Source organism: Saccoglossus kowalevskii, chromosome 7 (assembly GCF_978046115.1).
Source record: "Saccoglossus kowalevskii chromosome 7, keSacKowa6.1, whole genome shotgun sequence".
In the NCBI taxonomy this organism is placed as follows: Eukaryota; Metazoa; Hemichordata; class Enteropneusta; family Harrimaniidae; genus Saccoglossus; species Saccoglossus kowalevskii.
The window spans coordinates 6717119-6733132 of record NC_140647.1 but is presented as its reverse complement, the minus strand read 5'-3'; the positions used below and the strand labels follow the sequence as shown (position 1 = coordinate 6733132).

The following is a 16014-nucleotide window of genomic DNA, read 5'->3' as shown; positions in this document are numbered from 1 at the left end:
CGATATCATAGCCACTTATTACATAGGACTTCAAATTGATTATGTTTAAAACATGGTAACATACCAGTGCCATTCATACATATACAATGATTGTCATAAAAAAAGAATTGAAAATATTTAATTTTGTGGAGCTCTTTCATCTGGGAGCATTGAGTCTTTTTCCCTTTATTATATTCTGGTTTTCCAATTCTAAAACTACTGTGTAAATGTGAAAGTGAACAGAGTGATTAGACTAGGTTCTTTTAACAATTGTTTTCAGATAAATAAATCTGTGGCAAGAAATCACTTACAACAACAAATAATGTTCTTATATGAAATAAATCTCCACAATAACTGCAATAACTGTATTTTTTTTAAATATATTTTTGTATCCATTTTACAAATTTAAGGCGACATTCATATCAAAATGCACAGAACTGAATCAATACCAAAGTGTTTATTTTGTGGGATAGGCAGGAGCATAAGCAGGTGCATATCCAGGTGGTGCAGTAGTGACTTGCTGTGGTGCCATTGTGGAGCCATACCCAGTCTGATAACCATGATTAGCCTTTCCATATCCATCAGTTTGGTATACAGGGGAAGCAGATGTAGGCTAAAGTTGAAAGTAAATAAATTATATTATATAAAACAGTGTCTGTACATTGTATATAATCTTAAACTATTGATTGATATTTAGATAATTAATTTAATTTGTTTTATGACTATATTATTAATTTAACAAGTCATTGTCAATGACACGTCCCCGTTCCGTTCATATTTGAGTGACATATACATTCAAAGCAGATCATGACCGAAATGCACCTGCATATGTACAACACATTGTGCTAAATCTGAACAAAATCCATCCATGCATGACTGAGATCCGGTTCTGGAATTGTGAAAATACGTGATTTTGATGCATTTTCGATCAATCCAGACATGTCTTGGATACGGATCCAGAACTGAATTATTTAACAAAATGGCCGCCAGTCGGCCATTTCGAACTTGATACGAAAAAAAAAAAGACGTGCATCAAGGTCCTATTATGTTTAATGTATGTACCAAATTTGAACAAAATCCATCCATGCATAACTGAGATACGGGTCCGGAATGGTGAAAATGTGCGATTTCAATGCATTTTCGGCCTTAAAGCGGCCGCCATTTGGCTATCGTTAATGAGATCATGAAACAAATGCACATACATATTTGTGACATGATGTACCTTGTGTGTGTGAAGTTTGAACTCTATCAATCCAAGCATGTCTCGGATACGGATCCAGAACTGAATTCTTTAAAACAAAATGGCCGCCAGTCGGCTATTTCGAACTTGATCCGAAAAAAAAAATGACGTGCATCAAGGTCCTATTATGTTTAATGTATGTACCAAATTTGAATGAAATCCGTCCATGCATAACTGAGATCCGGGTCCGGAATGGTGAAAATGTGCGATTTCAATGCATTTTCGGCCTTAAAGCGGCCGCCATTTGGCTATCGTTAATGAGATCATGAAACAAATGCACATACATGTTTGTGACATGATGTACCTTGTGTGTGTGAAGTTTGAACTCGATCAATCCAAGCATGTCTCAGATACGGATCCAGAACTGAATTCTTTAAAACAAAATGGCCGCCCGTCGGCCATTTCGAACCCGATCCAAAAAAAAAAATGACGTGCATCAAGGTCCTATTATGTTTAATGTATGTACCAAATTTGAACAAAATCCGTCCATGCATAACTGAGATCCGGGTCCGGAATGGTGAAAATGTGTGATTTTGATGCATTTTCGGCCTTAAAATGGCCGCTATTCGGCTATCGTTAATCGGATCATGAAAAAAATGCATGTGCATATGTCCCATATAATGTGTGATGTATGAGTGAAGTTTGAACTTAATCGGTCCATGCATGTTCGAGATACAGGTGATCACGGACGCACGGACGCACAGACGCACGGACGGACGGACGCACACAGGGCAAAACATAAGTCCCCGTTTTCGGACTGCGTCCGAACGGGGACTAATAATCACTGATACATGAAGATACATTATATCACAATGATTCTGTGAGAAAAAAACTCGCCTCTTAAAAATTCATTTAAAATGTGGCGAAAGTTTTGGTAAAAAAAAAAATGTGGTTGAAAATTTAACAGAAAGAAAAATCAAAGAAAGCTTAGAATGAACTCTTAGAATGAAATGAACTGTGTGCTGAGAGTATTGGAATTAATTTAAAATTTAAGATTAGCTTTTCAACATGAAGCTTGGCAACTAATATTTGTCTGCTATTGGAATTGAAAACAATGTGATCCACAATATTGAGGTTTATAATTTTTACAGAATATAAATTTGAGAACACATCTGTAATTTGCAGTCTAATTTATTCCACAGAACCTCTACCACAAGTTTGATTTAAATCTGATTTTTTTGAGATATCAGAAATCTCAACATTAAACTAATCATGCCTGTGTATATCACCCAGAGCATTTATGAACCAGATGTCAATGAAATGTGATGATTATGCATATTATGCAAATTGGGAAATTTGAATTTCAATCCAAAACAAATCAGGTAACAAACTGAGTAATTATTATGCAAATTAGTTTATTATTATAAATGTATATAAACTAAAACTAATTAGACTGTCTTATTTATGTACCAAGATTCTTTGAAATAAGAAGATAAGTACTTGAAATATTGATCGAAAAGCTGAAAAGTGCCTAATTACTATGCAAATCAGGTAATTGATAAGAACAGATTTTAACCCCAAATTGAGCAGGTCTGTGCATTGTTCTAGAGCACTTAAATTTCATAGGATTATCAGATAATCAGTGGAAAAGCCAGAAATTGGCTAATTATGCAAATTAAGTTATTAATATACACGGATCATGACTCAAAATCTATCTAGTCTGTGATTTGTCCTGTCATCTATGTACTAAGTTTCATTGAAAGCTGAAATTTAGTACTGTAAAATGACTAATTTTCACTGGGTTTAAATTTCACTGATTTACCATTTCGGGCATATTCAGTGGGTTTTAAATTCACGGTTTCGTCATTTAGATAATGTGTTTCATGCTAAATTTTACATATTCACTGTGTTTTAATTCAGCGCATTTTTCCAGTCAGCGAAAAAAGCTAAATTAAAACCCAGTGAATAATTACCCCCTTTACAGTAGTTAAGATAATGATGGAAAAGCCAAAAACTGACTAAATATTATGCAAATTTGGTAATTAATATTCACTGATTTTCACCCATAACTAAACAGGGATGTACATTATACCAAAGCATCTATTTACCAAGTTTCATTGAAATCTGACCAGCAGTTCTTGAGATACTGGAGGGAAAAGACATACAGACACACAGGGTACCCGCAAAGAAAATTTGGCAAAATAGAGAATTCAATCAACACCAATAAGTTTTATATGTAAAAGGTTGAACTGAGAGTGAAAGCTTGATCAGTCAATGCCAATAAGTTTTGCTGTCCTTAGCTGGTGCTTATACATGATATATATAATCATCATGATGATGTCAAACTATTCATATTTGTGTATATCATATAACTTGTGTTTTAATAATTATAATAGAATAAATTCAGAATATGTTTAACTTCAAGCACATATATATTCCAAGGTTGGCAACAGAGATACAATGAATACATACCAGGATTGGCTGGGTACCATCATAAGTGTGTACGACAGTCACAGGACGTTCATGTACAATGATGTGTTGACGCTGATATCGTCTACGACAACAGCAAATAGAACATAGAGAGATAAGCACAATCACAGCAAGCACTGATGAAAACCTACAAATGAATAGAAATGGAAGTGAGTAAGGTTAAATTCAAGGAAACAGAAATACAAAGTACATATCCAGAAAAATATGAGAACAGCAGACTCACACATTTGTATCAGCAGAAATGTGCGTTTTAAAATTGTGTGACTTCATTGTATATATCACACCAGTTAAAAAGACCTTATTAATCCTTAATATTATATAACCATTCTTTAGTGAAGTAATAAATGCAACACTTACCAGATATACCATGCTTGATACCAATAAAAAGTATCACAACAAATGTTATATCCACAACAATATTCATCATCATCACATTCACTGTAATTAAATTATAAATTATTAGTAGAAATAAATGTCAGCAAAGTACTATTTTCAGGTCTCCCTTGGCAAACAAAATTTGATGATGAAAGAAACAAAAAATAAATTCATGTGTATGTGTTAACCATTATCCCATCTTGCCTTTGATTTAAATAAAATCGATCACTATGTCAGAACACATACTACCTGTAGTATAGATTCCAATACAGCTTAGTACATTCCACGACTTGTTATACGTCCATCATTTTGGACTATGTCAGAACGTGTACTACATGTGTAGTTTGTAATCCAATACAGCTAGGTTCATTCAAATTATAATATAAAAAAAAATCCAATAGGACCTCATGACATATATATTTAGGTGAAAAATGATAAAAATTTATTTTTCCCCAAAATAATAAAATGTTCATAAGAGTGAATGACGGTGAATACTTCATTTCATATTCAGTTTACTTTTCAAAAATTGCTAATTATCATTTTTTAGTCAAATTCATGCTGTCTTGTACTTCAACATTGTACTTCATCATCGATAATTCACTTGCATTGCGTTTTCAGAATGCCTTCGGGAATTCTCGCAGTACTGTGTCAGTACAATACAGCATTCTGATTAGTAAATAATAGACTTGAGCTATCAAGACGTTGTTTCAAGTCAAATCATGCAAGAAAACACCTTGGTGGAAATTGCTTTACATTGTGAGTTTGAGTATGCTTAAGCAAATTCAACTACATGTACAATGAGGATAATTATGAACAGACCATGATAATTTTAACATCATAAAAATCTGGTGCTACATAAATAATATTGTAATGAAATGTGCATATTTTTTGTGACCATTTCTGTTTCTATCTTGTGAAGTGTTATGGAAATCAATCATGACGCAACTAACTTTGCAATTTTATTTTCCCAAAGAGACCTAATATACTCCCTCAAAAAAAAAGAAAATACTTACTCCTCACAATAAAAAGCAGACACCTGAAAAAAAGTGAAAAGATCAAAGTTAATATTTAATTCAATTATGTGGGGTTGACACATATGGACTACAGATACTTGTCTGTTTTTTTTAGAATTGGTTGATGACTGTATTAATTACAGCTCTTCCAAGAACAGGATCTGCATTGTAGTCAAGACGGTTCATGCTTTTATGTTGATACACTTGTTACATTTACACGACAGCATTTTATTAGAGCCCTACGGCTCGAGCCAGCAAAAATGGTTGTGTACATGTATACGTGTTTGGCTAGAGCCGGCTCAAGTCAAGTTCAGCTCAAATAAACCTTTCAATAGATGTTGGAAGTTTAGAACACCATTTGCCAACCCAGATTTTTTAGCCACACACATGTATTATACATTTTCATGTGAATTCTTGAACTCATGATTTGCCGTTATATTTATTACCTAATAACTTGTGAATTAAAGGCAAAGTAAATCTAGCCCATATTCATGGTTGTGTACTTACCATGAACTAGTATGAATACAAGGATTTTTATATTGTTTGCAAGAGAGAAAAAGATATCAATCGATAACATATACCGTAAAAGATTGCAAATATACGCCTGGACGAATGTTATGTGACTTGAGTCTAGGGTAGCAATGGTGGCTGAAACCTCTGTTCACTGTTCCATCAATATATGTACACATACAAGAACACAACAGAAAGTGATACACACAAGAGTACACTAGTTAATAGAACAAACCATTCATTCATGGGGTGCAAATATATAATTTTGCACAGGATTCCAAAGATCACAGAAATAATTAAAGGAAAATTATGTTAATAGTATTTGTATAAGGATTCCCTCAATTAAATAAAATAATATATATGGGAGAAGAGATAAATCTTGAGGATTAAAGGTGGTGGTCGTTGCTGTTCGATACAAGTCTCAAATACAGTGTATATTCACATAAAATTTGAACACACGCTGCGTGACGACCATTGCCCTTTAAACAAAATAATAATAAACTTTATTGATATTGTGTCTTTTATAGGATCTTGAGTTAAATTACAATAAAGTGAGGATGAAATAAAAAATAATAATAAAATAATAATGATGATACTAACAGAAAAACCTTACAGATATGATATTGTGGTTTATTTGGATGGCAATGGAGGCTTTTTCATGTTATTTTCTCTAATTTTGAGACATTCATATATGTATTTAGCTTGTTTTATAGATAGATAGATATTTTATTTGACACAAAATTTAGCATGAATGAAAAAAAACATACAATAAATCAATGGTCAAGAAAAACACAAATAAAACAATAGACTAAACTAAAGCTTAGAAATAAAATCAATAAATTTTCCCAAGCAATTGACAATGAAGCTATCTTTAGTGCCTAGCAAGCACTTGAATTTCTCATGAGTTGATAACTTATATAGTGTTTTATTATCATTGTTGCTCATCATAGCTATAATTTTTTCTTCATCTGTCGTGTTTGGCAGTGATATTTTTGACTCAGTGTTTAGCTGGTTTATCACATTTTTATACAATTTGCAGTTTAGCCGAAAATGCTTTTCATCTTCAATTTCGTCTAGGTCACACATAGGGAATTTTCTTTTGCATGTACCGGTATCTATTTTATTGTAGCGACCCATTTCTATTTGTAGAACATGAGCACTAATTCCTAGTTTTGTTAGTGCTGATCTATGTTTAGAGTTTTTTATTCCTGAAAGATACTCCTCATATGAGCATTCATTTTTTAACATTCTGTATGTGCGCAATTTGTTTTATTTTTTGTTTTTTTCATTTATTGTCATCCTGCACTTTTTCTTGAGTGTTAATTTTTAAGATTTTTTGGAGATTGTATATAACCTTTTTTGTTATAGAGGCAGCATTATGCAAGTGTAGGCTCTCTCACATTGTTTGCATTGACATATTTTAAAATGCTTTACACTCCAGTTACCCAGTTGTATAATTTTCATCAAGCTCCATTCCAAGTCGTTTTACTTCATGGACTAGAGTATATAATTTATTCAGTGTTTTTTGCTAGTAAGAAGTAGGGGAATACCTGCCAAGTTCTAATAGACATGCTAAATTACTAGCTTTACAGTTAACTTGTAACACATATTTATAGAAATTAGTGGGTAGCTTCTCCATAGGGAGCATATTATTGTGAAGATCTTTGGATTGTAATATGCAATCACTAGCCCATACTACACTGCAATGGAGTAGGACTGGTTTGATTATGCTGTCAAATAGGTGGGATGTTATTTTCTGACTATAATATACATGTAGCTGTTTCATTTTGAATAGTGCTTTTGTTACTACATGTATGTGTCTAAGATCTTTCTGTGCTTTGCTGAATTTACCTGAAAAGTTTATTTTTAGTCCTAAACAGGTATATGAGATGTTTTCCAATTCTTGTCCATTTATTTTAAATTTGGTTTTTGGTAACATTTCCCAGATTTGTTGAAAATTATTTTTTTGGAGTTTGACATCCATTGTTAACAAAATATTCTTACTGCATTTTTGAGACCATGTTTTGATTCAGCAGTAATAGGTTATCTGCACACAGTAAACAGGATAGCTGGTTAGTTAAAAGAGTTGGGTTATTTTGTGAGAATTCAATGTGGTATTTGATGTCGTTATCATATAGATTGAATAAAAGTGGGCTCAGGTTATCTCCCTGTCTAATGCCTCTTTTTACTGGAAAATAGGTGTATGCCCTGTTGTTTTTGAATTGCTCATTGTATCTAGGTAAGATAGTATATCATTCTTGTATTCTCGCCTCTTCTTTTTTACAAGCTGCTTATATTTTCGCTTCTTAGCATAGCATTCAGGTCTGAGCTGTTTGTTGTACGGATTAGATGATAATTTAATTGACATTTTATGAACTTGAGATTAGTCAGTTCATAAGTGTACCACTTAGGATCATTTATCTTATTCTCTTGTTTTTTTTGTTTTTTGTCCTTGCCTTAGTTGTGTTAGACTTTTACGGGCTGCAGCATGGTATATATTAGAGAGATCTGTGGCTATATCAACTGCATGCCAAGTGTTATAAAAATCAGTTAAATTAAGTTATTTATTAAATTATTTATTCAATGAAGTGCTTTATTAAAGAGATATTTTGATTTCTCGCTCAAAAAATTGTGTATCATTGTTGTTTTAAAGCTTTTGGGGCAGAGATTTTTACTAAGGCATTTGTTTGAATGTGATAAGATATCAAGGTTAAATTCAAAGGATGTACATATAATAAAGAAATTGTAAAATAAATTTCTACTAACTATTGTATAATCTACAATACTACTACCCTGACTTTGGTAACACCAATAAGATCCCCTATGCATCTTCCATTAAGTAAGACAGTGTCTGTGGCAATACATTGATCTAAAAGATTATTGTCATATTAGTTCTTAACTTAGATATCCTGAGAGGCTTTTTTTTTTGAAAGAATTTTTTGTATTTGTAGAAATATTGAATTGTCAAAAAGTACCACATCTAATACTAATTCTAGCTATAAAACATGGGTCTTTAATTTTTTTAACTAGATTACCATAAATATTCCAAGCTGAAAATGTAAGACAAATTTTCTTTGCCGAAGACATAGTCATATTAATTAGCTAAACAGGGGACAAAAGATATAAGTAATAAAAGAACAAATTTATTGTATACTAAGATACCTGGTTCTAGGTCAATGCTTTAGTTAGCTTTGTTCATTGCTATTAATTGTCAATAATGTTCATTATGCAGATAAGCAGGACTGGTTCTCAATGTGTTTGTTCTTTGAGGTAGGTGTATGTGGTCTGTCTTGTAGCTTGTTGTGGTGTTGAGTTTTTCATTTTTTTTCATTTGATTCTCAGAAGGTAGTGGTATGGTTTTGATTTACTAGTAGTACAACTACTCTGTATATATAAAAACGCTTCATGTTGCTAAGAATAAAGCGAATGCCAGTGCTATTACGGTGAACCATCGTCCGAATTGCACTGTCCCATCCATGTCTTTGACCTATAGGCCTCTACACGATACCATGCGAGATTGCATAGGCTAATTATGTATATTAAGCAGTGAGATCTGATTGGGTGCCTTGTTTCGAGGCGCGCAATCAGCTTGGACGTACCAAATTATAAAACAAAATTTCACTTTCTGTTTTTGTAGAATTGCATTGAATCTTTGTGAATTATATCTGAATTACTTGATAGGAAAATGTTGCTCGTTGAACACATTTTACGAGTTGTGTGTAGTAGTTCGTCATATTTAGTACGGGCAGCAGGGATTGAAATAGAATTTTTCCCCTGCATGCACAGTGTGCATGTTGAATTTGAAATGTACCTGCACTAACTCGTTGTGAAATGCACCAATTTTAAAGTTTTATAAAATTCTCAATCTATGTGATCACGAAAGAATTTGCTTTTTTGAGTTATCTTACAATATTGGTTGAACTTAATTTAGGCTTAGTGAATATAATGAGAAAATGTTGTGTTAATTTCTACATGCACAGCGTGCACATTATATTTTGAGTTTACTTGCACTAGCTAATAATCTATGTGCATAGTGCAGTGTGCACATTATATTTTGAGTTTACTTGCACTAGCTAATAATCTATGTGCATAGTGCAGTGTGTACCAGTGTATTTTGACCCCTGCGGGCATGTTGCTATCGGCGTTCCTTGGTCTATGTCATTTGAGCCAATATGGAGGACAATGTTTTTTGGATCTTTTCTCGTTCCTTGTTTTACGGGTAAAGTTCCGAAGGTTGTTCGTCAATCAATGTATGTTTCTTCTTGTCTTTCTGCAGTGTATGTTTTGGGTTATATAAGAAATCATTTTGTAGAATGGATAGGTCATATTCACTTTCAAGTTCTTTGTCTAACATTGTGTCATCCATCTTGTGAGACCAACAAATCAAACAATTTTCGCTTAAAAAATAATGTATTCGAATGATGTTTTCAAAAATATGTCTTCGTACATGTAGGATGAATCCAACTTAGTTTATAAACGTGTACAATCTTTTTTGACCTAGAAATAGAAATACATGTATGCGCATTGAAATCTACTCGCATTGATGAGAGAAACAAACACATGACATTGACATTATATTATATGACATTACATAAGGCCTACAAAATTGCCTTAATAAATTCCTGGATTGAATGGAACCTCACTGTAAATACAAAGAAAACAAAGAGTATGATTATCAATAGAGGTAATCATTTATTGAAAAATAAAAACTTCAAAATAAAGACCCCACGAAAAATTTAGGTTCCACAACCAAATGCTGAAAATAAAGCCATGAAAGCATTATTTACAATAAGAAATACTATAATAAGTAATAAAATGATATTACCAACTATATATAATATCAAAGAAAGCTTAGAAAGAACTCCCGTGTGCTGAGAGTTTTGGAGACACATTAAAAATTAATTCAAAATTATTTATACTTGAGATATTGATGAAATAGCTGAAAACTAATTATGCAAATAAGGTAACTAATATGAACAGATTTAGGTGTAAAACTAATAAGGTCTGCACAATGTACCAAGTTTCATTGGAATGTGATTAGAACCAAAAAAATATTAATTATTATGTTAATTAGAGAATTAATATGAACAGATTTTAACCCAAAATTAATCAGGCTGTCTATTGTCCTAGAGCATTTATGTACCAAGTTTTATTCAAATGTGATGATCAATACTTGAGATATTAGTATTGATTAATTATGTTAATTAGGTGATTAAGAAGCATAAATATTGTCGCGCGCAGTTATCTAACATGAAAAAATTTTACTTTCTGTATGATGTTCTCCAAGCTAGTTTGTAATTTCAGACATTGTTTTGATAACCACGAGTTGAGTCCTGAGAGACTAGATCGGTTTCTGTAGCAACCGTGACGCTATATCCAAACGTTCGCTACATTGTTTCCCATTGCGTTCTCACGGTACTTGTCTGTTTACCGCCCAAAATTCCCACCAAAGTTCTGCTTCGTGTTAGTCGCGTGTCACTCCTAATATGGAATGACAGCGCTATGTTTCGTTTGTATGCGCCAATCATTAGCGTTGTTTTATTTCCGGAACGTTTTTGGCATGATACAGTTGTATAATCTAGAGTACAAACACGTGTTTGGCACTTCTCCAATTAGCTGTCACCGAGACAAATGTCGCTCTAACGTTGACAATTACATTAACCAGGCAAAGCGCTGTCGTGAGAAGTCCGATTCAGGCCGTCGCTGTAATTCCTTCTATGGTAGCTTCGCAACTTGATGCTCGTTATGCACACTCTCCTTTCTATGTTCTCTACGATGCCAACTCCTCATGAAGCTATTATTTAGCGATCTATATTTTATACCAAGAAGTATTTGCTGTACAACGTATTGATGTTCATGTTGAGTACAAATAAACCAGTTTGAATTATACCTCACGTCTGTTCAACTCAAGAAAACAACGCAATCGATGTCCGTTTCAATAACAATTCCGCATGATTAGTCAGTTCGTTTTATTTGACGAAAAGAACACCCCAACGCCTAGTTTTGCGATATAAACTTATCCACCACAAATATTTACCAAAAACTAATATGGTGCATAGTCTTAGGTTCATTGAAATGTGATGGGTACTATTTAAAAGTTTCTTTGAAATCCACGGAGTGGTTTTTAGACATCAGTGCAACAGCCATAGAACAGCAAAAAATTAACTAATTATGCAAATTAGGTAATTAATAGGCACAATTTTTTATCTCAAAATTAATCAGGTCTCTGCATAGTCCTAGAATATCTATGTCGCAAGTCTCATTGAAATGTGATGATTAGTACTTGAGATATCAGGTGAAAAGCTGAAAATTAACTAATTATGCTAATAAGGTGATTAATATGCACAAATATTTACCAAAAAACTAATTAGGTCTCTGCACAGTCCTCAAGTAACTATGTACCAAGTTTCATTGAAACGTGATCATTACTACTCGAAATATCAAAAGCTGAAAGTTAATTAATTATGCAAATTAGGTAATTAATATGTACTGATATTACCCTAAAAACTATCAGGTCTGTGCAGTGTCATAGGACACCTATGTACCAAGTTTTATTAAAATGTTATGATTAGTACTTGAGATATCAGTGGAAAAGCCGAAAATTGATTAATCATTATGTAAATTAGGTAATTAATAATATTAACAGATTTTTACCCAAAACTAATCAAATCTGTGCATTAGTTCAGAGCATCCATGTGCCAAGTTTCATTGAAATCCAATGAGTGGTTCTTCAAAAATCAGTGGAAAAGTCATAGAACAGCTTAAAATCAGTTAATTATCATGCAAATTAGGTAATTAATATTCATAGATTTTTACCCAAAACTAATCAAATCTGCGCACTAGTTCAGAGCATCCATGTGCCAAATTTCATCAAAATCCAATGAGTGGTTCTTCAGATATCAGTGGAACAGTCTTGGAACAGCTAAAAATCAGCTAATTATCATGCAAATTAGGTAATTAATATTCATAGATTTTTACCAAAACCTAATCAACTCTGCGCATTATCCCAGAGCATCTATGTACCAAGTTTCATCAAAATTTGATTAGTGGTTCTTGAGATAACGGTGGAACAAAAAAAGTGACATACATACATACATACATACATTACATACATACATACAGACATACAGACAGGGTAACTGCAAAGACTCCCTTTTGTGCTTCGCAAAATGTTTGACCAATTTATATCACCAAGTTTAATGTACAATTCAGAAATATGGGCCTGGGAATTATTAAATGACAACAATGTCTTGGAACAGGTCTGTATCTTTTTAGTCCCCGTTCGGGGACTTATGTTTTGCCCTGTGTGCGTCCGTCCGTCCGTCCGTCCGTCCGTGATCACCTGTATCTCGAACATGCATGGACCGATTAAGTTCAAACTTCACTCATACATCACACATTATATGGGACATATGCACATGCATTTTTTTCATGATCCGATTAACGATAGCCGAATAGCGGCCATTTTAAGGCCGAAAATGCATCAAAATCGCACATTTTCACCATTCCGGACCCGGATCTCAGTTATGCATGGACGGATTTTGTTCAAATTTGGTACATACATTAAACATAATAGGACCTTGATGCACGTCATTTTTTTTTTGGATCGGGTTCGAAATGGCCGACTGGCGGCCATTTTGTTTTAAAGAATTCAGTTCTGGATCTGTATCTGAGACATGCTTGAATTGATCGAGTTCAAACTTCACACACACAAGGTACATCATGTCACAAATATGTATGTGCATTTGTTTCATGATCTCATTAACGATAGCCAAATGGCGGCTGCTTTAAGGCCGAAAATGCATTGAAATCGCACATTTTCACCATTTTGGACCCGGATCTCAGTTATGCATGGACGGATTTCATTCAAATTTGGTACATACATTAAACATAATAGGACCTTGATGCACGTCATTTTTTTTTTCGGATCAAGTTCGAAATAGCCGACTGGTGGCCATTTTGTTTTAAAGAATTCAGTTCTGGATCCGTATCCGAGACATGTCTGGATTGATCAAGTTCAAACTTCACACACACAAGGTACATCATGTCACAAATATGTATGTGCATTTGTTTCATGATCTCATTAACGATAGCCAAATGGGGGCCGCTTTAAGGCCGAAAATGCATTGAAATCGCACATTTTCACCATTCCGGACCCGTATCTCAGTTATGCATGGATGGATTTTGTTCAAATTTGGTACATACATTAAACATAATAGGACCTTGATGCACGTCTTTTTTTTTTGGGATCAAGTTCGAAATGGCCGACTGGCGGCCATTTTGTTAAAGAATTCAGTTCTGGATCCGTATCCAAGACATGTCTGGATTGATCAAGTTCAAACTTCACACACACATGGTACATCATGTCACAAATAGATATGTGCATTTGTTTCATGATCTGTTTAACAATAGCGGAATGATGGCCATTTTAAGGCCGAAAATGCATCAAAATCACATATTTTCACAATTCCAGAACCGGATCTCAGTCATGCATGGATGGATTTTGTTCAGATTTAGCACAATGTGTTGTACATATGCAGGTGCATTTCGGTCATGATCTGCTTTGAATGTATATGTCACTCAAATATGAACGGAACGGGGACGTGTCATTGTCAATGACTTGTTATTCTTGGCGTTAATAAAAATGCTACGTACAATAGGTATAAGGGGTGAACTTGGCAGGTTTCCTATCAAAACTAAAGCAGATATTGCCACAACTAAATACTGGCACAGTTTGAAATCTCTACTAGTACAAGAAAGTCATATCCTTCAAGATGCATTAGAAGAATAAGAAAAAAATACTGGTCCAGGATTAAATATGTAAAAAATATTCTTGATGAGTGTAAACTGGGTAAAGATGAGAAAAGAAACCTATAATGGTAACAACAGAAAACAACTAACAAAGGAATTACACATAATTACAAGTGGGGGAACATAAATTACTATTTTATTTTAAATACAAAAATGAACACTACAATATAGGGGGGAACTAGGAACTAAGAGCTAGTGTCCCTGTAGCCGTGGTTTTGCGGCATTTTGGGTTCGGAAAGGTATTTTGCTTTGTCTGTCAATTACTGGTACATGTATATACACATCATCGTGATGTGTATATAATTGACAACGAAGCATAAATACCTTTTCGAACCCAAAATGCTGTAAAACCATGGCTAGTGTCCCACACCGAGATGCTAGTTTCCGGAACAATAAACTGGAAGAGGAGGAGGGGTTGTTATTTGAACCTAGTACATTGGCATATTATCTACATCAACGTGATAGTCGAATTATTTAGTCACAATATGCTTAATAACACGATAAGCCAGCAGGCTGGTTGGTGATCTGCTCCGCTCAAAAAACAAACAACACATTTTCAGCTGTTGCCATGGTTGTAGGTGGACATGAACGTGAAGCTAGCGTTTGTTTAAAACCAAAATTCAAAGTTGCGTTGGGACTTCGCTAATACTACGTAACAATGTCGGCGCCGGTGATATCTTGTTGGTGTGCAACTTAGCCAAAATAATAAGCATGATGTTTTGAACTCTGCTAATATGAAAGAAAGGCAAAAGTATTCAAAAATCACTTTTTTGGCTGTTGCCATGGCAGTGATGGGCCAAGATTTATTTTCCAATTAGTAAAGGTACAACCTGCCTGTCAAGTATGAACAAAATCAGCCAAGCCAAAAAAGATCACAGATCACGAAGCTATCCAAAAATCAGTTTTTTGGCTGTTGTTATGGCAACAGTGGGTCAGAATTTTTTGTTCAGAGCCTGCCAAGTTTGTGCGAAATCGTCCAAGCCAAAGAAATCACAGAAAAATTAATACGTGAAAACACTGGAAATCAAACACACATACATACAAAAATGATTTTAATCCTAGCGGAGCAAATCACCAAAATTACCACTTTTCGTGTATGAGAAAAACGATAAATGTCAACAAAAAATAAAATAAGTAGGGTAACGTCGTTCGGTAAATACACGGTGTGCAGAAAAAAGAAAGATATATTTGTAGACGAGAGTTCGTTGCACCAATGGCGGCCATCGAAGTGGTTACTGTCTGGTCGATCGACTGTACCTCACGGTCGATCGACAAACTAATATATTTATCAACGATAAAGGTTAAATACACGCATTGTCATTGTGGTTATGTGCAGCATATATCAATATGGATCTGAGTACCAGGGTTGAGCCATGAACCTTCAGAGCAGATCATCCAACCCGGAACAGTCACATAAAATATAAACTAAACACACACATCGACGCGGGCATCATGAGCCTATACTATTTATCGAAGAATCCAAATCAGTCTCTTACCTGGCTGGAAAATGTAGCTATGACTACTGTATAAAACACAAAAACAACGAATTTATCCATATTTTTCTCAATATTAGTTACGTTATTCAATCCGTACTGTTCACTGAGTAAGAAACTCGTGATAAGCAGTGTGTGTAGGGCTCCCTCCCTGTGGGAACAG

General features: G+C 34.1%; 1 protein-coding gene across 1 annotated transcript; it reads right to left on the bottom strand.

The window, feature by feature from the left end:
- Positions 1-362: 362 nt before the first annotated feature.
- LOC146740213 (uncharacterized) lies at positions 363-16014 on the bottom strand. The gene is made up of 5 exons (XM_085501641.1): positions 15855-16014; positions 5038-5060; positions 4007-4087; positions 3632-3776; positions 363-592 (listed from the first exon to the last, which is right to left on the bottom strand). Exons 1-5 carry the CDS (start codon positions 15912-15914, stop codon positions 437-439), a joined length of 465 nt encoding a protein of 154 aa, XP_085357767.1. The 5' UTR covers positions 15915-16014; the 3' UTR covers positions 363-436.

What these genes read in the sequence shown, in the direction of transcription:
- LOC146740213 (XM_085501641.1), bottom strand. Translation starts at nt 15,914, where the DNA reads ATGGATAAATTCGTTGTTTTTGTGTTTTATACAGTAGTCATAGCTACA. An exon ending in TCTGCTTTTTATTGTGAGGA is followed by an intron (nt 4,088 to 5,037) that starts GTAAGTATTTTC and finishes ATTTAATTACAG; the next exon opens with TGAATGTGATGATGATGAAT. An exon ending in ATGGTACCCAGCCAATCCTG is followed by an intron (nt 593 to 3,631) that starts GTATGTATTCAT and finishes TTTCAACTTTAG; the next exon opens with CCTACATCTGCTTCCCCTGT.